This window comes from Corylus avellana, chromosome ca3 (assembly GCF_901000735.1).
Source record: "Corylus avellana chromosome ca3, CavTom2PMs-1.0".
In the NCBI taxonomy this organism is placed as follows: domain Eukaryota; kingdom Viridiplantae; phylum Streptophyta; class Magnoliopsida; order Fagales; family Betulaceae; genus Corylus; species Corylus avellana.
The window spans coordinates 6,618,376-6,643,580 of record NC_081543.1 but is presented as its reverse complement, the minus strand read 5'-3'; the positions used below and the strand labels follow the sequence as shown (position 1 = coordinate 6,643,580).

The following is a 25,205-nucleotide window of genomic DNA, read 5'->3' as shown; positions in this document are numbered from 1 at the left end:
TTTTTTTTTTTTTCCTTGGGTAGTTAAAGTAAGGGGAAACTTCACTTTGGTTCCCTGAACTTCAACACGATTTTACAAACCCCCCTTGAACTTCCAAATCTCTCACTTGGGACCCCTGAACTTTGAATTGCTCTCAATTAGGACCCTTCCGTCAATTTTATCAATTAAAATTACAAAAAAGACCAAAATATCCCTGATTTTCATTTTTTTTAAATAAAAAAACGTTTTGAAAGTTGAAATTTTATACAAAAGTCAGGGGTATAAAACGTCATGTAACAGGGGTATAAACGTCATGTAATGTTTAAAATCTGACGAAGGGGTCCACATTAAGAGAAATTCAATGTTCAGGGGTCCAAAGTAAGAGATTTGGAAGTTCAGGGGGGGTTTGTAAAATCGGGTAGAAGTTCAGGGGACCAAAGTAAAGTTTTCCCTTAAAGTAATTTCATGAATAGGGATATAGCTTTGTGGTAGGGTAGGTTGAACAAAATTGTTATAATTTTGAATTTCTTAGGATTGATACCCGATGTCACAAAATAGTTTTCGTGACTTATTGTTATTATTTTTTTAATTTCAAGGGAAAAATATAAAAAAGCTCCACAAACTACCCGTTTTCGATTTAGCCCCCTAATGTTCCAAAAGTGATAAAGTAGCTCCCCAAACTACCAAATTATTGCATTTTGGCCACTCTGTTAGTCAAAACCGTCAGTTTGGACGGAAACTGCAAAACGACGTCGTTTGTTATGGGTAAGTTACTACAATGCCCTTTTGAGAAAAATATAAAAAAGCCCCCCAAACTACCAGCCGTTTTCATTTTAGCCCCCTAATGTTCAGAAAGTGATAAAGTAGCCCCCTAACTACCAAACAGTTGCAATTTGGCTACTCCGTTAGTCATTACTGTCAAATATGATGGAAAATTCAAAACTACGTCGTTTTGACAATGGTAAGTTACTAAAATGCCCTTTTAGAAAAAAAATCATATTAAAACAAGCACGCTAAATGGCGCCGTTTTGCTTGAAATTAGGATTTCCTTACACTTACCAAAACGGCGCCGTTTTGATAAGTGTTAGGAATAAAAAGAAAAAACCTTAGACACCATGCAGAAAAAACCCCCAACCCCAGTTTATCTCTCTCCCCCAAACCGCCGACCACCACATCGTTCTATCTCCGGCAACCTTCTCCCTCAAGTGAAAAAAACGCAACGCCCCTCTCTCTCTTTCTCTCAAAACGATTGCCCCTGCCACCACCATCCATCACCGCCGGCCACACCATCCACTAGCTACGAAGCGCCACCGAAAAATTCTTACCCATTGTAGAAATCAAACAAAAAAATCACGTTCGTAGATAAACAACACCGATCCGACAACTATACCATGAAATACAATAAAAAGATTGAGTTATGGGTAAGATTTATAGGCTGTCGGAGATAGACGACGTGGTGGCCGGCGGTTTTGGGGAGAAAGATAAACTGGGGTTGGGGGTTTTTTCGTGGGTCACCTGCGTGGGGTCTAGGGTTTTTTCTTTTAATTCCTAACACTTACCAAAGTGGCATCATTTTGGTAAGTATAAGGAAACCCTAATTTCAAGCAAAACGGCACCGTTTTGCTTGCTTGTTTTAATATGATATTTTTTTTTCCAAAAATGGCATTTTGGTAACTTACCATTGCCAAAACGATGTAGTTTTAAATTTTTCATCATATTTGACGGTAATGAATAACGGAGTGGCCAAATTGCAATTGTTTGGTAGTTTGGGGGCTACTTTATCACTTTCTGAATATTAGGGGGCTAAAATGAAAACGGCTGGTAGTTTGGGGCGCTTTTTTATATTTTTCCCAAAAGGGCATTGTAGTAACTTACCTGTAACAAACGACGTCGTTTTGCAGTTTCCGTCCAAACTGACGGTTTTGACTAACGGAGTGGCCAAAATGCAATAGTTTGGTAGTTTAGGGGGCTACTTTATCACTTTTGGAACATTAGAGGGCTAAATCGAAAACGACTGGTAGTTTGGGGGGCTTTTTTATATTTTTCCCTAAAATAAACTGCAAGTATAAATTCTAGGAATTTTTTTCTTCCTTCTTTTGATTATAAGTTTTCATTATTTTATTCTTTTATTGCTAAATTATACACGACTGTGGGACTTAAGCTCATGACCTGCCTTACCAATAAATTCAGATTAAAGGAGATATCTTTACTGTTCTTCAATGAAATTTTTTACGTGCATGATGCTACTAAACTTTAAACTGAGCTTCTGAAAGTTTTTTTCTCTTTTGGGTTTAATGCTTGTGGGTCTGCATTTGAGATCTTTTCCTTTCTACATGCATTGCTTGTGAGTTTAAGGCTGGTGGATATACATGTTTGTCTGAGTGTGTCATATACAGGGGTGGATCTACAGCCTAGATTCGTTCCCCAAGTTTTTTACAAATTTGCTTAAAATATACCCATTTTATAAATTTGTCCTTACAAAATAATATTTTTGTCTCCCCAAAATAATATTTGTGTCCCATTTTAATTCCCCCCCCCCCCCTTGTGTCCCCTTTTAATTCTTTTGTTTACCCCCTCTTTCAACATAAAAAACCTAAAAATACCCATTCATTTTGTTTCCCTTCATATTATAGTTCGCTTCTAACCAGAAGCTCAATTTGGTTTGGGACTCTGATTGATTAAATATATAAAAGGAAAAGTTAAATGGTTTGGGTTTTTGAGTGGCTTTTAACCAACAATCACTTATCATTGTTTGGCTCGACTCTTAGCATTGTTGTTATTTGGAGCTTCAGGGAATTGTTAGAAAAAAAGAGTATACATTCAAATGTACCATTTTTCTTGAATCCTATAGATCGTGTTTAGTTTATTTTGCTAGTTATTTATATTATTGTGTTTGTGATGCCATGAGATTAAATGTAAGACTTCTATGCTTTTATTTTATATAAACACGCATATAAAAAGATTATGTGTATCTATGTGCTTTTGTATTATATAAGTTTGTCCATCTCCCCAGCCAAAAAAATAATAATAATCCGTCCCCCCACACCATAAATCATAGTTCTGCCCCTGGTCATATATATATATATAAAATAGTTTTTTCCTCTATTCCTACCTAAATTCCTTATTAGCTCTATATTATGCTTGTGGCCTCACTCTTTTCCTTTTCTTTCTCCGATTCGTTATCAAAATTTGAAGTCTTCAGGCTCCAGGAGCTCCATAATTCCTTATTAGTTACCTTGGTTATAATTTACTATATTTCTGCTGCAGGTTTCGGAGTGGGTTAGTTGCAAGAAACTTTGGCCGTTTTCTGCAGGTGATCATGCTGTGCAGTTAGATCTGATCGGTAGAGTTCGAGGGCTGGATTCTGCAGAAAGCTACTTTAATAACTTGAGTGATCAAGACAAAATTGACAAAACATATGGGGCTCTTCTAAATTGTTATGTCAGAGAAGGCCTCGTTGATAAGTCCCTCTCCCACATGCAGATTATGAGAGAGATGGGTTTTGCTTTCACTCCTCTCAACTACAATAACATCATGTGCCTATATACAAACATTGGTCAACTTGAGAAAGTCCCCGATGTGTTATCAGAAATGAAGATGAATGGTGTCTCCCCTGACAATTTTAGCTATAGACTTTGCATCAATTCATATGGTGCAAGATCTGATATTAACAACATGGAGAAAGTTCTGGAACAAATGGAGAGCCGACCCCACAGCTCAGTGGACTGGACTACTTATGCAATGGTGGCCAATTACTACATTAAAGCAGCAATCCATGAGAAAGCATTGATCTACCTGAAGAAATGTGAAGAGAAGGTAAATAAAAATGCACTTGGCTACAATAATCTGATTTCACTTTATGCAAGTCTTGGAAATAAAGATGAGATGATGAGATTGTGGGGCCTTGAAAAATCCAAGTGTAAGAAGCAAAGCAACAAGGATTATATTACTATGCTGGGTTCTCTAGTGAAGCTTGGGGATCTTGAAGAAACTGAAAATTTGCTTAAGGAGTGGGAGTCGTCTTGCTACTGTTATGATTTCCGTGTGCCAAATATCCTCCTAATTGGGTATTCTCAGAAGGGATTAATTGAGAAAGCTGAAGCTTTCCTTCAGGGCATAGTCAAGAAAGGGAAGACTCCGACTCCAAATAGTTGGGCTATTCTTGCAGCAGGCTATCTGGATAAGCAAAACATGGAGAAGGCTTATGAGTGCATGAAGGAAGCTGTGGCTGTAGTGGCAGAAAATAAAGGGTGGAGGCCTAAAGATAAAGTGATTTCAAGCATATTGAGTTGGCTCAGTGAAAGTGGAGATATTGAAAATGTAGACGCTTTTCTGAGCTCCTTGAAGCCTGTTGTTACAATGAATAGGGAAATATACCATGCCTTGATCAAGGCTTATCTCAGAGCTGGGAAAGAAGTGGATGGCCTTTTAGAGAGCATGAAAGCTGATAACATAGATGAAAATGAGGAAACAGAGAAGTTGCTAAGCTCAAGACCGCCAAAAACCTGATAGGTGATGGTCACTCCAAAAATTATGCTTTTGAAGTGCTTTACTGATATTAAATAGCAATGTTTCCACACACTTGCAACAACTTTATTTGTTTCAGTGTTGCTTGCCCTCTGTTCCCTACCATTTTATAATAGATGCTTACTTTATGAGTCACACTTGAAAGTCTTTTGGTTTTGAGGTATTTGGCTCTGAGAGCTTTAGCCCAAGAAGATCTTTGTTAGAAAGATTTTTTCACCACAATTTTGTAAGGAAGTGTTCATAATACCTTGTAACTCTTTCCCATTCCTGTAACATAAATCAAGTAAATTTGCATGAAGATCCGGCTTCCATCCAATGAAAAAAAAAAAAAAACTGGACATCTCATGTTATAGAGGGGGTTTGTTTGTTTCTTTATCTTTGGGGATGGATGTGCAGAAGGCTCTTCTCTACTCTGTCACCATTTTTTCACATTCTGAAGCTCTCTCAATCTTTGTTCTAACAAAGGAGGGTTTCTATAAAAGAAGGTAAGAAATGCCTTTGGTTGTTACTTCTGCAATTTTGAGGAGTTAGGAACTGAATGAATGGATTTTCTTACAAGTCATATTCCCTGAAGTTTTTTTTTTTTCTTGTTCTGTTTCAGATTACTTGTCAATAAAACAAATGACCTTTGTATTGCTTTTATTATTATTAAGTACATAAAAATAAAAAATAAAAAAGATAGGCATAACAACGGAGAAACTCAAACTAGACAGATAACTAACACCTCACTGCACCAAGGAAAACCAGGAAGTTGAAAATCAAGTGGGAATGTAACTACTCAAGACCGCGGCCTAATATGATAGATAAAACCATCGAAAGTAAGAGACGTTTGTATTGTTTTCGGTCATTGACGACATGTTTGTATAAAATTAAATCTTGGCGTCGGAAGGAATTAGTTGGGTACTCAATGAGTTTGAAGCATGCTAAAATCCATGCATTGCCTTCAAAGATGGTTGACAAAGAAAGTAGATGATGATTTAGGCCATGAACTCCATAATTTCCCTTGTATCCTAGTCAGTGTCACCATCTTCATGCAGGTAGTTGGCATTTGACAGTTGAGCAATTTAGAGAGCCAACCACCACATGTCCAAAAGCTATATATATATATATATATAGCAGTAATGTGTTTTGTTTCTAAGTACACAACTCTTGGGCCCACCCAATTAATATACGCCCACCTCTATTACAAACAAATTGTCATCAAAATAGCGTTGGGCCCAATTACAGCTAGGAAAAGCCCATTAAGTTCATCACATGCGGGGATCATAATGAATGTGCAATAGGATCTTTCGGTCAAGATTTAAAATTAGTGTATCTAACGGTGTATATGATTTTACATTATTTAAATTTTTCAAAATTTGTATTACCATTGATTTCATATACACTGTTAGGAATGAACAAAGTTTTCTTTAAGCTCCGTCGGAGAAAATTCATCTAATTCAGTCTATCAAACTGATATATGTTTTTAAAGCATTTGACTCTCCCGTGCATTTTTAATAAATTAAATTGGAGAAAATTCTTCCGACCTAATTTGAACGAAAACTTTAATTGTTGTATGTAATAATTGGTTTAGGTCATTACTCAATCCAACTCATCAAATGTAATAATTGGTGATTTTTATTCTAATTATGATCAACTTAGCATGTGCTGTAGATGCAGTTGGATTCAGATGACCAGGATAATCAATGGATGATTTGGCTTACCCAAATTTTCTAATCACTGCCACTTTTAGCAATTAACTGCCAACTAACAAATTAATTATTTTCTTTTTATTATGTCCATAAAAACAAAAAATTCAAGGAGATGCTGAAGAGTTGTCTGGTTATATATATAATTGTCATTTCTGGGTTTTTTATTTTTTTATTTTTTATTTTTTTTCCAGCACTTGAAAGGGATTGAGTAGCCAGATGAAAATGCAAGTTTTTTATATCCATTAATTAGGGTTACTCATTGACATTGATCCTACCAATTGAGATTGCTTATGATTAAAGGGCTTTTTAAATAATAATAATAATAATTATTATTATTATAAAAAATTGACTACACAACTAAATGAGAAGTTAGTAGATGAATAATTGTTTAATCGAATTCATTGAGAAAAAAATTAAAGAAATTATGCAACTGTTTCAAAATAATATTAAAAAAATCAACAAAAACAATTGACTAAATTGACATTAGACTTTAAAAATAAATTATAGTTTATATTGGTAAAATATAGGGCGGAGAGATAAACAGGGTCGGTTCATGGATTTTCCTTTTGAAGAAGAATCAAATTTTTGTTTGAACATACGTTTATTGTATTATTTTTACTTAATTATGATTTCTTGAATTAATTTTACTTTCAACCTAGTCTTTTAATTAATCTCACCCCTACACTAAAATCATGAGTACTCCACCCTTATCTGTAATTTTTTTTTTTTTTTTTTCATTTACTTTTTGAATTTGTCTTAGGTATTGTGATATATTGTAATTTTTTCAACGGTTCAAATTCTGTAAAAAAAAATTACCGCATCACATCATCTAGACCAAACTTTTTAACCTTAGCAAAGCAAGAAAGAAAGAAAGGACCATAACTTTTACTAGCCCTAATCATGGGACTCTTGTTTCTTGTTTACTCAATATAATTATACTTTTAGGAAACTACAAAGTTTTTCTCTCTCTCTCTCTCATGATGTTATGTTATTGATTGGATAAAGAAGATGTAGGGTTTGATCCCCACCCCCACCCTTCACCCCCAACCCCACCCCCACCTTTGCTATTATTATAATTCTCCCACTTATTGAAATGTGTATGCATATGAGGAATATTGGTGGGGGATGAGTTTTTGAAAAGTAAGGCATAATGCCCCAATCAAGGATGGCGAATTCATAATGTTCCTTGGAACATGGGTTTGGATGATTGGGATGGGTTAGTTTCTCTTGCCTAATAGAGTTGAGGCATCCCACATGTAATTTTCTTCACATTATTGATGTGGGGTTTCATTCCTTTCCTCAATCCTTCTCTCCCTCACTATATCACCATCATCTTTTTCAGCTACTTGTAGATAAAATGCATGCCTCTATGCGTTTAGCATGCCCATATATGTCTATATATAGTATCGACATACAGTCTGTCAGCATGTGATTAGAAGGTGTTAAATTTGTTTTTTAGTGTCTGACAATGATATGATTAACTACATACTAAGACGTATCAACAAATTGTATGAAACTAAGCTTTCACGTCCGATTTTGAAGGGGGATATCCTATAGGATCCTACCCAATTTTTTCTTTTGCTAGGCCCATAGCTAAAAAACTTACTTTCTTACGATTACAAGGTTCGTTCGAATATGAAATCCAATCCTACAAATACAAACATTCCACTTTTCTTTATTACACAGGGCCTCAATACATTTTGAAATCGAGAAATTTCTACCAAAGTGGGTGTTATTCGAAAACAATTAGCCGATCTAGATTTATACCGGGAAATAAATGGGAAGATAGAAAAGTTGGAAGAAGAAAGGATTTTTTTGGTTAGATGGATGGAATTAGCTAAGCATTTTATTCGAACAAAACAGAATGGATGGTTTTATGTCTAATTGTCTATTACCAGTTGTTCCTCCCAAGTTGAGGCAATCAAGATGAAAATTTTCACATATTAGTGTCTAATTCACATGTTTACAAATTCAAAGATTGTTAATCACAATCATATTGGAACAGGCCATAACTAGAGATATGATGAGCATTCATTGGCTTAATGTAATAAATCTAATAAATTTATACGTTTTCCAGAACGATAGCCATATAATCATCCAATTATAGGCTCCTTTTCGTATATATAAGTGTACATTTTTTGGGCTATTATATAAGAATAAAGGTCAATTATAAGGGGCCCTTTTAGGCCATTTGGTTGAGGTAGGACCACGTTACACATTTGAGAGCAATCATTTTCCCAAGTCAATGTCATTAGCATACGTATGACAGGGTTAGCATAACTCATATAATTTGCTCAAAATTTTATATATATATATATATTACCCTAAATCATAGGATTTAAATAAGAAGTAGAGAAATGGAAGAAACGAAGAAGCAAAACAAAAAATAAAGAAATTCATAGGACAATTTGGATCAAATATTGACATTAGCCGAAAGGCTCTGATATCATATAGAAGCTCATAATAATCAAAAGAGATAAATGAAAAACACATAGAATTAAGATGGCTCGGCCTGCACCCACATACTAAAGTCTTTTTAACTACATTTTTCATTGATTTAATTTGATTTGAGTACAATGCTCTGTTAATAGAGCTTAAAAGATGTTTGAATAATTTCAACTACAAACTAAATCTCTTGATTTAGAATAATCAAATCATCAATAATTTATATCCTTATTATATACACTAGACTACTATCTTATTATACTAAATATGACACTGCCAATTCACCATTATTATTATTATTATTATTATTATTATTATTTTATAACAAAAATTGATCTAATATAGTGAAATAATGGTGGGATAATGACTTGTCATTTTACACTACTCGATTCATATATATATACACAAGACAAACATAAAGGCTGAAGGAATCATGAATAGGTAGCTAGGCTTATGTTGAATCATGGTGACATGACATCTCACAATGTTTTCTATTAATGCTGAACATTAAAGATGAAATATGTTGATGTTGTCAAACCAGACATCATAGATAAAATTGTGCAAGAGAGACAGAGAGAGAGAGAGAGAGAGAGAGAGAGAGCAGTGAAAGCTTGACAAAGCAGAAGGGGTTGGGAGCCATGTGCTTGAGGAATCTGACATACCACAATCCTTCTTCTTTTTTTATTTTTTATTTTTTAATTAAATTTTATTTTACTTTACACCCTCAAACAAGCAGAAGGGGTTGGGAGGGAGCCATGGGGACTGCATGGACAGCAGCCATATGATCAATATCAATATTTGAGCTAGTGAGAGTCCCAAAAAGCCCTTGCTAACTAGGAAAAATTATCAATATTTCTTTAGTACTACTCTTTAACGATTATATTAGAAAAAAAAAAAAAAGTCACAAGCCTCTATCAAACAACATTCTTCCTAAACTTTAGATTAAGACAATAAGTTCCTTGAATAACAAAATATTCTTAGTAAAAAATTTAGAAAGATCAAAAAAAATCTTCAGAGATAAAAAAATACACCTTAGAGTGGCAAGTGGATGGGGGTGGCTAAGCCACTCTAAACAATGGCTAAGGGTGGCTTGGCTATCCCCTATGAGTTTTGAGAGTGGTTGATCCACCATTTGGGAGGTGGCCGCCGTTGTTTATGGTATTTTTGTCTTATTAAGAAAATTTTATAATAATTATAATTATTATTTTTTGCCTTTTTATTGGTCTTGAGAGGACATTGACAAATTTTTAGTAGTTTGAGAGAATATTGTCAATCTGATGATAATTTAAGAAGAGTATGTCGACCTTTTTAAATTATATTTTGATACAACGAGATTTTTCCTTCCTGAGGCCTGGGCCAGACAATCTATTATTAGGGGGCTGACCAGCCAAGGAGCAAGTATTATTCTCACGGACGTAGGAGAATAGAATTAGACTGCAAATCACCCAATCATTCCCTTTACTTAAACTGGACCAAAATCTCGATATTGTCAACAATTTTCTTGGAATACCCATGTCAAAAACAGTAAATGAGCACTATGCTCATTCAGTCACAGTGACAGTCAGCATTTAATGCCAGTTGACCCATAATAAATGAAGAATTATCAGGAACAACTCTTGCGAGAGCGGGCGATCTAGAGTCACAAACAAACTACGACACTTCTGCGCCCACCATGTGGCTTACTGGGCCGCGGCAAGAGTTTTCTCCGGCTACATTCTCACTCACCTACCCCATCTTCCCTCTTTCCCCATTTGTAGTGGAAAAGATCCACCCCCCTTTTAATTTTCTGTTTTGCTCTGTTTCTTTGTTTCTTGTAATTTTCTTACAAAAAAAAAAAAATGCGACACTTAGCATAATCATAGTAGCGAGGAATATGTTGCCTAAAAAAATAAAGCTCATTTTTTGAGAGAGTAACATTTTACAGAGTTGCCATCTGACTTGGGCATCAAAAACATCCTCCATTGACTAGACTCATACCAACATACCTTTAAGCCATTTGATTCAATAATTGAAGATATTCCTAAGTTCCATTATATATTTATATTTAAATGTGGTTATGACTTTTTGGCCTTGGGGATGGTGGCCGCCATGTAGTGCTATGTTCACACTATTTTTATTAAATTTGTAATTAATATAATCTAACTCCTTAATTTGACTTGTCATAGCCAATATATTAAATAAATAAATTAAATATTATGTAAAATTGTGCCAATACTATACAATATAGGAAAAAGAAGCCTCCTTTATGATTTGCCTTGCGTACGTAAAACAGTTAAAAAAAAAAAAAAAAAAAAACTAATCATTTTCCACGTTTTTATTCCATAATTTTAAAATCTCAAATACCTTAATCAACGTTAACAAATAAATTGCCAGATCTTAAAACCCACCGGCCGGCTCAATGGCCAGGCTAATTAATTAGGCCACGGTCTAAAGTCTTTCAAAGAAAAAAGGGGGCCTCCCAAAAAATATTTTATATTAAATTGTTAAGAAGGGTTTAGAAAAAAAAAAAAAAAAAAATTGTAATCTCAATGATGTCCGTTAAGATTTTTTTTTGTTAAATCATAACAACATAAGCTGAAATACCCAAAATGTCATTTTAAAAAAATTGCAACTTAAACTTTTGTGGCAACTTCACTTTAGACCCTTAAATTACTATGCGATTTAATAAGCCCCCCTAAACTTCAAAACCTCTCAATTTGAATTTCAAAACTTTCAATTGCAGTTAATTTACCCCCTCCGTCAATTTTTGCATTTAAAACCCTTAAAAAGACAAAATTACCCTTCAATTTTCTTTTTATAAAAAAAAAATTGAAAAAATTGAAAAAAAAGGGTCAGTTTTTTTTTAATAATATATATTTTTAGTTTTTTTTTTTTTTGAAATTAAGGATAAATTTAAAATTTTATAAAAAAGTTAGGGGTATAAATGTCATTGCCTCACTTTTAACGTTTAAAACCTGGCGGAGGAGTTCAAATTGACTGTAATTAAAAGTTCATGAGTTTAAATTGAGAAATTTTAAAGTTCCGGAGGTGGGGGAGGGCTTGTTAAATCCCTTGGTAATTCAGGGGTTTAAAGTGAAATTACTTCTAAACTTTATATTAATATTTAGGAGAAACTTCAGTAAACCCACCCGAACTTCCAGCTAATTTGACAAACACCCCCTATACTTCAAACTCTCTCACTTTACCCCCTCTAAACTTTGGTTTGCTCTCACTTTGGACCTTTCTGTTAGTTTTCAATGTTAAAGTCAAACGGTTTGACTTTTTATGCCCATTATACCCTCACTCCTAAACTACACCGTTTTGTGCCCTAAAACTACAACACCCACCCAGCCCAAAACAACGTTGTTGTAGGCATGACAATTATTATTATTATTATTATTTTTTAAAAGAAAAGCAAAATATTTAAAAAAAAAAGGGAGGAGGGAATCCCTCGACCAACCAAAATGGGTGGCCGGACTACCTAAATTTTGGCCAAGGGAGATTTTAATATTAATATTATGCTCAAAACGATGTTGTTTTGGGTTGGGTAGTGATATAATTTTGAAGCTCAAAACGGTGTAGTTTTAGAGCCCAAAATGACATAATTTTGGTTAAGGGTATAATGGGTACAAAATGTCTGTTTAATGGTGAAAATTAACAAATGGGAGAAAAATGAAAGAAATTGAAAGTTCATGTGGATAAATTGAGAGAGTTTAAAGTATAGGGAGTATTTGTCAAATTGATTGAAAGTTTAAAGGAATTTACTGAAATTTTCCATAATATTTATATAAGTTTTATATGATAATTATATAAAAATCTATTAAATAATATTACTGTTTTTGTTTGCCTGATTTTGCTTTCCATCGCTCGTCTTCTCATCCACCGCAGTGACTCGCCATCAATATGCAGTGCGCTGATTTGTACATTTTCAGGCCATCGAGGAGGAATTTCGTGACTGACGAGGGTATCTCTTTATTCTCACCTACCTTTTTAGGTCTGTGATGGGAATTGTGTGCCCAAGTTGTCATTATTCAAAGTATTGTAGTACACGTGGAGACCTGTTGCCACCATACTCAGATTTATTCATTTTCATTCATTATTGCATTATTGCTTCTTTTTATTTTTTAATATTTTTTGGTTTTTGGTTTTTTTTTGGTTGCGTCTCCTAATAAAAATGGCAAGAAAAGTGCTAATTAAAATGACATAATAATAATAAAAAAAGCTTCACAAAACTCCGCACGAACTTTCACCAATATTCAAATTATTTTCTTAACGTTCAAATTTTTTTAATTTAAGGTATTAAACTTTTAATTTTTTTCAATGTTCCCACCCGTTAGAATATTCCGTTAAATCTTGTTAAAATTCTCAAAATACTTTTATTTATTTTTAAATAATTACAAAGATTCAAGCGTTGATATTTTTGCAAATTCAGTTAAATCATGATCAACACCTGAATCTTTGCAATTTTTTATTTTACTTTTTTTTATAATAAAAAATTGGTATTTTAAGAATTTTGACAAGATTTAATGAAAAATCCTAATAAAGTGGAACATTGCAAAAAATTGAAAGTCCGATACCTTAGATTGAGAGTTTTTGAACATTGAGGGGGGTAATGTCAACACACGTTGAAGTTCAAAGGGATTTTGTGAAGTTTCCCTAATAAAAAAATTTTCTTAATTTTTTTAATTTTACATTACTGATTTTTACTATCACGTTATTATAATTATATGACCGTAGCAGTTTCTAAATAGTATTACAAAAACAAATAGTTAATGTTAAAGCCTACTGAGTGTGGTCAAAAGAAAATGAGTAAAGCTACACATATTTTCTTTTTTTCACTTCCTTAAATAGCATTTACTCTCATCATTAGACTAGACTTGTGATATATTATATAGATAAGGCTTACATGTTGTTATTAAAATAACATTTAATCAACTGTCAAGATTGAATTTTAAAGTTGACTTACTTTTAAAAGCATTTAATAGAAGAGAGAAAATGAATAGAGATTTTGAGAAATTCAATATTGACCGTTAATTAAGTTACAACATACATGTTGTTATTTTATATATTATTGAAATTTAATCTAATGGTGAGAGCAGGAAAATCTACCCAAGGATGAAATGGTAAATCAGCATTTGATAAGGGTGTGGAAAGAAGATGATATGGTAAATCAGCATTTGATAAGGGTGAAAAAGGATGATATGGTAAATCAGCATTTGATAAGGGTGTGGAAAGAGGATGATATGGTAAATCAGCATTTGACAAGTGTGTGGAAAAAGGGCACTGAGGAATTTGGGGGGTTGTCTTCTTCCTCATTTCTAGTTTCCAGTACATAAATCCACCCACTCTTTTCTTTGTTTCCTGACAAATTCACATGCACATGCAGACACCTCCAGACCCCACTCACAGACTCATCCCACATGGATGTTTGAGATACGGCCTGGAGGACATCTGACCCACACATTCTCTCCTCTTCCGTTTTCTCTGTCTCTGTGTCTCTGAAAAATTATATAAAAAGGAAATAAAAGATTTGCCAACTGTTTACATCACACCAGTTGGTTTACACATTTTCACAAACAGCAAACCTTCCAATCTCTTCTGGCTGTCTTTCCACTTGTTCTCTCAAGAAAAATCTCCTCTTGGATCTGCAGAGATTCCTTTCCGGGTTGTGTTGGAATTATTAGTTTTGTTTTGTTTTGTTTTCTTTGGCAGTTGAAGGTAATGTTGCTAATAGCTATCGGTTTTGCGTGATTATTGTAAAGGGTCTTGGGGTCCTGTTGGGTCCCCTCCTTTTCTTTTGGCCCTTTTATGGTTTCCACACAGGGCATTGTCTGGTTTGTTCTGTGAAAGCCAATAAGGTTTCTTTCACGTTACTGGTTAGATTGTTTGATTTGGCTTTCTGGGTATGTTCTGTTTTATTTTTTTATTTTTACTTTATTCTTATAGAAAATTGAGATTTGGGAGAAAACTCAGAAAAGGGTATTTACTGCTATACTAGGAAGCTTTCTTGGATTGGAATTTTGATTGCAAAAGGGCAGTTTTGATCTGGTAGGTATCCGTTGAAGCCAAACATTTCTTGTTTTTGAACTGTATGTAGCTGGAACAAAGTGGGTTTTAAGATAGTAATTTGGTCTTGTGGTCAGTTGCGCCTCTTGGAATGCTGCAATTGGAATTTCATGATTGAGGGAAGTGCTTTGTTTTCTTATGGTCAATAGGGTTGACAAGAGCTCAAATTCTCCTTTGTGCTTTTTACATTGTGAATGGGGAAGGAAGCGGGAGGATAAGGTTTAGATCTTATTTGTACTCGAGCTGGAGTTGAATCAGAGGGTATAAAAGGTCTGTGAGGTGTCTGAAATCTTTGATTCTTGATTGGGTCACAGGAGAATTGCTTAGATATCTCATATTTTGAGAACTGCAAACACTGTTTCAAACATGTATGAGGTTCAGATTCATATCACACCGATGGAGGCTGAATTGCTGTAATTCTCTTATTTGGAGAAATGATGTTGGAGGTTTAAGAAGTAGGTGTATTTAATTGTGTTAGCGAGGAGAGAGGTGGAGATGGCTGCAAAGCTTTTACATTCTCTAGCAGATGACAACCCAGATTTGCATAGGCAAATAGGATGCATGACTGGGATATTTCAACTCTTTGATCGTCCCAATATCATCCATGGCAGGCGTATTAGCCACAAGAGGCTTCCTCCAGGTATGCTCTAGCTTGATATTGCGCTCTAGCTTGATATTGCTTAATTACTACTGTTAGTTATTTCACATATGGGCATTGCTCTATCTCTTTAATTTGTTAAAATCTAAAACTTTTCACTGAGTGCATCAGCATATATGGAGCTGCTCTTCTGTCTGTGTTGTTTTATTTGATTCATTAGTGGCATCTGATTTTTTTTTTTAAAAAAAAAATATTTTTCCTCTTTTGACCTGGTTCTGTTAGGTTTTCATTCTTTCCCTCCTCTTTTAATCTGATCCAAATGTCATGTTGCTTGTCATTGATTTCTGCTCCTTGTGTATGTGCGTGTGCGCTTAAACATATAACATAGATGATAATGGATGTATGGTTCAAGGGTTTTTAAAAACATGGCCATTGGCTAATGGTCATGCAAATTGTCCTGATTTCAGCTGTTACTCATCTGTACACAGATGAATGCAGATAGATATCTCAGAAGTGTTTATTTCATGAAGCTTATCAAAGTTATATTTTAAACTTCCCTATGTTGATCAAATCTAGATTCTAGAGAATGGTATATTCCCATAATTTTGGGTTCCTGATCAGGCGTGTTGACACCTTATTTCCCATTGTTTTACCTGTTAGAATATATCTTGTGATTTTTAGTAAGCTTGAAAATCAAGTCATCGGTAATGCAGCCTATAAATCTTATCCTTCTGTTTCTTTGATAGGTAATTCCCACTTCAACAATGGCAGCCTCGAAAGAGAGTCTAACAATATATACCAACGACAGACACAAGCTGTAAGCTTTTCTTCTGTTCTTAAACTCCATTATGCCACCTGTTTTGACCAATGCTCAGAAGTTTTTTTATTTGAGATCAGGACTCAAGTCTATATTCCTTTTAACTCAACTATATAAGCGGATTTAGTGGGTGTTAAATCGCCCATGATTCATTTGTTGAATCTTATTTACATTGAATTAACTTTGGAAATTGGCATTTTTAACATGTTAGTATTTCATAGATTGATTTTAATTTCTTGCCCTTACCACTTCTTCTCACTGATCAACTCTAAATAGAAAAAAAATTGTGGCGCTGAATAATTTCCATATATTTTTTTTTTGAGCGAAACAAACAGATTTTCAAGTCTTTTATATGTTTGTCTCCATCATTTCACTGGTTCTGCATGGTGCTGTAATTTATTGCGTAATTTATGCACTACTACTTGTGCTTTCAGGAAATAAATTTAAGCAGGAATGCGAGCGAGAAACAAAGAATTTCCACAGAATCGTCAAGAGCCTCTTTCTCATCCTCTTGTTCATCTCCCTTGTCATCTTTGGACTGTAACAAAACAGCTCAACCAGAAACCTCCTCTGACCGAATGATTTTTCCTGAAACTCCCTCAAGGGATCCAGTGATAAACCAACCTAGTACCTCTCCACGTCCAGGGCGACAGTCCCTTGATCTTCGTGATGTGGTCAAGGACTCTATGTATAGAGAAGCTAGAGGACTATCAATTAAAACTACAACCAAAGAGGAAGCTATTGGCCGTGCCTTAAAGCGTAGAGACTCCCCAAGGCCTTTACAGCTGCCCAAATCTGTGGATGGATCTTGTGGAGTTGGGGTTAATATGAAGCAAAATGGGCCTGGTGATCTGAAAGAGTCTCTTAAAGTTCTTGCTAAACTTCGAGAAGCACCTTGGTATTACAATGAAGGTAAGGAACCTCCTATGTCATCATATGAATCAAAAGATGGGCCGTGGTCTTCAATTTCAAGGGACGCTCCCAGGTTTTCTTATGATGGGAGAGAGATAAATCGCTTATCCTTTGAATCACGAGAAAACCTCAAATCCACCACAAAGCATAAGGAGCTGCCCAGACTTTCACTGGACAGTAGGGAAGGTTCATTGTGGAATTCAAACTCTGATTCAAGACCAAATCACCTCACAAAAAACTTTCAAAATGGGGGCAACTTAAAGGACAAAACCCTTAATCTACCGCAATCCTCGGAAACTCAGAAGCGGCCTCCTAGTGTTGTAGCAAAGTTGATGGGCTTGGAAACCTTGCCTGATTCTGCCTTGGCTAACGATAGTCAGTTGCATTTGTTCAAAACCTACGCAGTTGAAGATGGTGATCCCTTCTCAAGATCATTAAAAACAAATGAGATTAACAGGGCAGTCAGAAATTTGAAGTCACCCAGAAACCCATCAAAAGACCCAACATCCCCACGCTGGAGGAATTCTGATTTTGTCATGAAACCTATTTCAAGTTCAAGGCTTCCAATTGAACCAGCTCCATGGAAGCAGCTGGATGGAAATCGAGTTTCTCAGAAACCAGCTTTCAGGCCTGTAATAGTTCCACCAAGGGCACCAAACTCCTTCAGCTCGGTTTATAGTGAGATTGAGAAGAGGTTGAAAGATATTGAATTTAAACAATCTGGAAAGGATCTCAGAGCTCTTAAACAGATACTGGAAGCAATGCAAGCAAAGGGCCTGTTAGAGACCAAAAAAGAAGAAGAAGAAGCTGAAAATTTTGAAATTCAAAGAGACGCTGAACCAAAATCCATCGGTTCCAATCAAAATTCAAAATCCCTAGGCCGACAAAACCCACAGAGAAACCATGCTGTTGCTTCCCCTAGTAGGGGATCTAATCCTTCGAGGACTTTTGAGTCCCCTATTGTGATCATGAAACCAGCTAAACTTGTTGAAAGATCTGGCATTCCTGCCTCCTCTGTAATTCCAATTGATGATATTTCTAGTCTCCATAAAATCCCGAGTTTTGGATTTGCAGATTCTAAAAGGGGTTCGATTAATAGCCAAACAGCTAAAGACCAGTCTCCTAAAAACAGTGGCAGGAACTCTTCTGTCAGTTCCACTGATAAAAAAGCCAGTGGCCGAAATATGAGATCAATGCAATCTTCGTTTAGGTCTCAACTCTCACCAAAAGAAAACACCACAAGTTCAGAGAAGATCACTGGATCTGTAAGCCCGAGACTGCAACAGAAGAAGCTTGAGTTGGAGAAGCGATCTCGCCCACCTACCCCTCCATCTGATTCAAACAAACCCAGAAGACAATCCAACCGGCACCTAAAAGACTCAGGTTCCCTAGGTGAAAAAGTCAGAGCAAAATCTTCCAACTTGCAGCTAAGTGATGACCAATTGAGTGAGCAAAGTTATGAATCGCGGAGTTTGAGTTGCCAAGGAGATGACATATCTGTGCATTCTGATGGTAATATTGTCTTAGACTCAAAGATAGACATTGAAGTCAACAGTACTGAACAATCCATTGAGATAAATGGAAGCCAGAGTCCATCCATGAAGCCTGTCAAGTACTTGCCTTCTGGCTCAATGCAGAAAGTAGGTGCTTTAGATCTTCTCTTCCATTAAACTATTTTGTTAGTTTAGTTTACATGTAAAATTTTCTTTCTTCAGACGAATGACATGTACTGTTTTTCTTCTTTCAGAAATCAACATCTAGGTTCGATGAAGATGGGTCATTGGCAGAACTTGCTACTGTTGCCCCAGAACATCCAAGCCCTGTCTCTGTTCTTGATGCTTCGGTATACAGAGATGATGAACTATCTCCCATAAAGCAGATACCAAATGCCCCCAAAGGTGAAGTTTCTGTCACCCAAAATTTTTCACTTGGATACTCCACAACTATACTAATTAGAAATTGAGTTTGCTGATCTAATGACTAAATCCCACATGCTGACTTTGATGGAAATCTTAGAACACATGTTTCCCTTTTCTTTCTTTTCCTTTTTTGTCTTGGAAAAATAAATCACCACAGGGTTAGATAAAATGTTAAAATAGTAACATCAATCTTGATCTCATTTCAAAGGGCTAAGAATTCTTCACTCAAAAAGCTGTTTGGGAAATTAGAATATTTAGCTGTCCTGTTTAAAAGAAACGACCTACAGGTGGTGGTATAATTCTTCACAATTCACTTGAAGTCTAACAACAAATTTCAGAACCTCTCCTTGGATGCAGTTTTGGTAGAGTGAAAGTTTTTGCCTGATGAGTTTATGTTTGAAGTATCTTTGCAAGGCTAAGTGCTATACATTATTGGTCTACTAAGCAGAACTCTCTCTCTCTCTCTCTCTCATTGGCCCGTGCTAGCACTTACTAACATTTCTTAGCTAGTATCAGGTTGTCAAGGTGTTGTATTGAGTCCAAATGTTTTGAGTTGGTGGTGGAGGGTAGGTCTCTAGTGTGTAGGATTGTTGAGAGGAGCAAGGGTATCATCCTGTCCTTATGCTTGGGAAAAGTAATTTTTCTTGGTTGGTAGCCACCATGGAGGAGTTGGTTCTAGAGGAGAGGACGAAGGGGTTTTGTAGACGTTCCAGAGTTGGTTTCCCAGCTCTCCTTGCCCAGCGCTGCTCCAATAAGCATCGGCGGTTCTTGGTGGTGGTGGAGTATGGGGGAGGTTCTAGTTTTGAAAGGGCGAGATGGTAGAGGCTGGAGGTCCATCGCCTCGAAGCTGCATCTGGTTTTGCATTTCTTCCAGCTGCAATATGGTGGTGGGTCAAGCGGGCTTCATCTCGGCAGCTGCTTAGCATTTGGGTGCGGGCAATAGTCAGACTTCACTAGAGTTAAAACCTCTAGTGGTGGAGGTGGGAAATAAGTCGTTTGCGGAGGTGCTTGCGGGACGGAGGATCATTCTGGCCAAATCCTCATTGTTGAAGGGATTATCTGGTAATCCTGAGGTGGTTGCTCAGATGGGATAAACTGCAACTGGGTGAGCTACGCTTGAGCTTGCATTTGGGAATGAAGGAAATCCTAGATCATCCGGTGGTGGATTTAGTTCGAACAGGGGACTTTTGGGCGATATTCTTGATTTTTGCACTTTTAGAGAGTCGTCGGTGAGCTTAAAAAAGAATGTGGATCGATGTATCATGTGGATTGACTCGGGTTTGGGCCTTGGTGATGTAGGAAGTAAGCCAAGTCCAGCGAGTTCTGTGGATACTGAGCCGAAGGCCATTTCAGCAAGCTTCTCACTTTCTAAGGCCCATGTAAGCATTTTAGGCCCGCCTTCGGCGGCCGACTCTAAACCAAACCCTAAAGCTAAGGCCCCAATGGGCTCTAGGGTTACTCAGGTTAAATTCTCACTTAAAGCCCAAGACGAAGTTAACGTGAAAATGGAGTAGGATAATGGGTCTTAGGCCTTTGGGCTTGGGTTGTTCTGGGTTGGGCTTGGACACGATGATGGGTTTGGGTGCTTGCTCGGATCAGCCCGTAGGACCTACCAGGTTATGCAGCGATGCCTCCTTTGCCGATGACCCTCAACCTTTGATGGGAGTGGTTCGAGTAGTTTTCTTCGCTAGCTCCTCTTTGATGGTAACTTGGTCGAATAATCGGGATTCGCCCTCTTGGTCTAGGATTGATAGATTTCTTGTTTCTCCAGTTTTCTAGTGTGTCCCAAAAGAGGCTTCTTAGATTGTACTCAGACCACTTTCCGATCCTTCTTGATTGTGATGACTTTCAAGGGGGTAGTAGATACTTCAAATTTGAAAACATGTGGCTAAATCCTGAGGGTTTTGTGGATATGGTGAGACAATGGTGGGACTTTTATTACTTTCAATGCTCACCAACCTTCACTTTTGCTCGCAAGCTCAAGGATTTGAAAGCTGATTTAAGAATATGAAATGAGGAGGTGTTTGGCAACGTAGAGAGGAAGAAAAAGATCCTTTTGGAAGAGTTACGAGTTCTTGAAATCTTTGAAGAAGAGAGAGCATTAGGTGATAGGAGAGATTGAAAAAGCAAAGGTGTTAAGTGAGATAGAGAGCTCCACTCACATGGAGGAAGTGAGTTGGAGGCAAAAATATAGGGCCTTGCTGTTAAGGGAGTGTGAATGCCCAATTCCAATCTAAGAAAGAACTCCATTGATTCTTTGTTAGTTGTTGATGGTACAATTTCTACTGATTGGGTGGAGATTAGTGACCACATTATCCAGTTTTACTGAAACTTGTATATAGAGTAATTTAGTTGGCAGCCTATGCTGGACGATCGTTCTTTTGACTCTATTGGTGAGGTTGAGACTAATTGGTTGAGAGAGATTTTGAGGAAGGGGAGGCATTGGAGGTTGTAAAAAATATGAATGGTTATTAGGCATTGGGCCTCAACAGTTACTCTATGGCGTTCTTTCAACCTTGTTGCGATATATTAAAAGAAGACATTATGAAGGTCTTTCGTGATTTTCATGCTACATGGAAGTTTGAAAGAAGCCTAGACGCTACATTCATTGCTCTTATTTGAAAATTTCTGGGGCGGTTGATCTCAAGGATTTTTACCTGATTAGTTTGGTAAGTGGCATTTACAAAATTGTTGCCAAGGTTCTAGCCAACGGGCTAAAGATAGTTTTTAATAATATTTCTTAGCCTAAAAAATGCCTTCATCATGGGAAGGTAGATCCTATACTCTGTTCTCATTGTAATGAATGCCTTGATAGTAAAATAAAATACGGGCAGTTTGGGGTGCTTTGCAAATTGGACTTAGAAAAAGCTTATGATCATGTTAATTTGGATTTTCTGCTATATATGCTAAGGAGGAGCGGCTTTGGGGGGAAATGGTGTACTTGGATAGCCCCATTGTATCTTATTGGTGCATTTTTCTGTGTTGGTGAATGGCTAAAAATGCACCAATAGCCCATTGTACCATCAACAATGGGGGAGAGCTAGTCACCAACACAGAAAAACACACCGATGAGATACAATGGGAGAGCCATTCACCAATGGGCTATCACCAACATGGGCACCAAAGTTGGTGAGAGATTTACTTGCTTGTTGGAGAAGAAAGATCGATAATCCTCAAAGTGAAGTTTTGTGGAAGATGATCCCACTCTGGTTGATGTGGTGCATTTGGAGAGAAAGAAATGATTGGAGCTTTAAAGACAGCGAGAGGATGGTGGCGGAGATGAAGACCTTATTTTTTCATACCCTATTTCAATTGTAGCTGCTTATGATTGTTTTCACATTTCTAGTTTTAATAACATTTTTCTTTTCTTTTCTTCTTTTTAATCTCTTTTATTTTTCTGCTTAGGTGTTTTTCTTGTGTACTTCCCATATACTTAAGTGCTCCCGTTGGTTTTTATGAAATCCGTTAACTTATCAAAAAAAGTTTTTGTTTGATTGACAAATTATCTAGTTTGGCAGTCAGGCAATAGGTTGTCTGCAGAGCAGTGATAGCACTTATGAAAATATGATCAGAAACTTGCCTTTTGCTTACCTGCTATGTGTCCGCTGTTTAAGTTTACCACACAAACACATAAAAATTGCAGCAGCAAGTAGAGATAGAATAAACAAAAGACAATTAATAGTTCTCTCCTTATCATTATTGTTCTATTTCATTCAAAGTTATCATTGTTGTTCTATTTATCCAAAGTGAGAAAGGCAAAATCTCATTTTAATATCCTCTCGTGCTACAGGTGATAGTGCTCAAGAGTCTAATGACAGTCACAGTGAAGATCAATGGAACACTTCAGATAACCCCTCATCTAACAGCATGGGGTCTTGCCTTACTTCAGAGATCAATCGCAAGAAACTACAGAGCATCGAACACTTAGTTCAGAAGCTTAGGCGACTGAACTCCAATCACGATGAAGCCAGAACAGATTACATAGCATCGCTATGCGAGAATTCGAATCCTGATCACAGATACATATCTGAAATATTGCTAGCTTCAGGCCTCCTACTCAGAGACCTTGGTTCTGACCTAACGGCATTTCAGCTCCACCCATCAGGCCACCCCATCAACCCTGAGTTATTCTTTGTTTTGGAGCAAACCAAGGCAAGCAGTTTGCTTTCAAAAGAAGATAGAGGTCCCGGAAAGGTTGCCAACTCAAAGCTGGACAGGGAGAAATTTCATCGGAAACTCATATTCGACGCTGTTAATGAGATCCTTGTTGCAAAGTTATCTTTAGTCGGCATGTGTCCTGAGCCATGGCGGAAGCCCGACAGACTGGCTAGGAAAACTGTTAGTGCACAAAAGCTTCTCAAAGAATTGTGCATTGAGATAGAACAGTTTCAAGCCAAGAAGTTGGTGTGCAGCTTGGAGGAGGAGGAGGAGGATGGTTTGAAAAGTATATTGTGGGAGGATGTGATGCATCGGTCTGGGAGTTGGACAGATTGCCGGAGTGAGATTTCTGGGATGGTTTTAGATGTTGAGAGGTTGGTTTTTAAGGACTTAGTTGATGAGATTGTGATTGGTGAGGCAGCTTGTTCAAGGACCAAGCCAGGTAGACGTAGGAAGCTGTTTACAAAGTAGTGTCTTTTAATTCTTCCTCTTTTTTTTTCTTTTTTAAATTTTCTTACTGGTATTTATAATTTTTTTTTTTTTTTGGGTTTCAAAGCATAATAATTTATGGTAAGTGCTGCTGCAGCTCTCTGCTGGATTGTAAAGGATGATCAATACATATGTAACCCTTTTTTCCTTCCTGTCCACACTCTTTGTTTGCGTTTTTTCCAATAATCTTTCTTATGGTTTTCCCAATCATTTGTTCAAAACCCTAAACTTACACAAAATGAACCACAAGCGTTTTGCCTTGGAATACCAACGGCTCTCACCATTTCACACCAGCTGACGTTCAAGAATTTTAACCACTTAAAATATGTTATGTCAGCGGGTGTAAAATTGGTGTGAGCATTACTCTGAAATGAATTGCTCCAACATTTGTACTTGTAGTATTGATGCGGATAGTTTTTATTCGGGCAAAATTATTTGTTTTTAGGTAAAATGATTTATTTTCTATTGGCTAATATGAGAAAAGCAACAACATTATCTCCATTTTATATATATATATATATACTACAAATCGAGCATTCAAAGAAGCCTATTATAAATTTAAAATCCATCTATCTATTAATCTAATTATTTATGAAAAGTACAGATTGATCGTGGTTGAATTTCATATGAACCTCTAAATTATAGTTTTTTTTTTTTTGTCCCGGCTTTTTCAAACGACCCATTTTTTAAGACACTGTGTTTACATTGGATATGATTTTTGGGAAGTTTACTTGAGAGGGTATAAGATAGCAACGTGCGGCAGACGTTATGAATATAATCTCCGAACTACAACTAATTCGCCTCTGTAGCATAGTGGTAGTGCGTTCGCTTCGTAAGCGAAAGGTCATGAGTTCAATCCTCATCAGGGGCTCTTTTGTATTTTACTTTTGCCTCCTATTTTCTTTTCTTTTCATTTTAATGGGTCCAAACATGACATTTAATTAGTCTTTTTGATTGGTCTATATTACAAATCACTCAACTGAACTCAAATATTCTTATGATAGGCCAAAAAAATAACTTAGTCCCATAGAGTTAAATTTCGTTAAAACATTCAGCGGGTTCTGTTAGGTGTCATGTCAGCGCCAATAAAATAGCTACACGTGTCATTCTTTAATGAAAAATATACATGTATTAAAAATATAAATATATAAAACTAAAAAAAACTAACATCGATACGACATGGAGCTATTTTTAATTTTGGCGGACCGTTTTTGAATTTATCCCTTAATAAATTGTTGCATCAATTCCACCGGACCTTCAACTACTGTGGAAATAATTAGGGATTCTGCCCTTTCCCATCTTGATCTCCTAATAGCCTTGGGATGGAAAACATCATGCATCTAAATAAATTAACCAAGCCAATACATTAATTAGAGTATATTTATAAGTATAGATTTCATATTTCGAGAACCAAATATTTCATACTTTAAATTCACTATAGGGGTTGAGAAGATCCAAGAATTGGCTTATGAACTTAGAGTGCTAAATTGTTTCCTTAATTTTTCACTTTTGGAAAATGGTTCCGCAATATTCGAAAGGTCAATAAATAAACAATCAAGCGAGGGACAGAACCATTATTTCTTATATTGGGAGGGGCCAAATCACAAATTAAGTCTAATTTTAAT

General features: G+C 36.2%; 1 protein-coding gene, 1 non-coding gene and 1 pseudogene across 2 annotated transcripts; all 3 read left to right on the top strand.

Annotated features, from left to right (window-relative positions):
- The window catches only part of LOC132175399 (pentatricopeptide repeat-containing protein At4g21705, mitochondrial-like), a 7,276-nt pseudogene extending 2,472 nt beyond the window's left edge, over positions 1-4,804 (top strand).
- Positions 4,805-13,984: 9,180 nt separating this feature from the next.
- Positions 13,985-23,733, top strand: LOC132173638 (protein LONGIFOLIA 1). Its single transcript, XM_059585186.1, has 6 exons — positions 13,985-14,669; positions 14,765-15,327; positions 16,032-16,102; positions 16,537-18,654; positions 18,762-18,912; positions 22,724-23,733. Exons 2-6 carry the CDS (start codon positions 15,183-15,185, stop codon positions 23,560-23,562), a joined length of 3,324 nt encoding a protein of 1,107 aa, XP_059441169.1. The 5' UTR covers positions 13,985-14,669; positions 14,765-15,182; the 3' UTR covers positions 23,563-23,733.
- Positions 23,734-24,379: 646 nt separating this feature from the next.
- On the top strand, positions 24,380-24,451 carry TRNAT-CGU (transfer RNA threonine (anticodon CGU)). Its single transcript has one exon. It is a non-coding gene; the product is annotated as a tRNA-Thr (tRNA).
- The last annotated feature ends 754 nt before the right edge of the window (positions 24,452-25,205 follow it).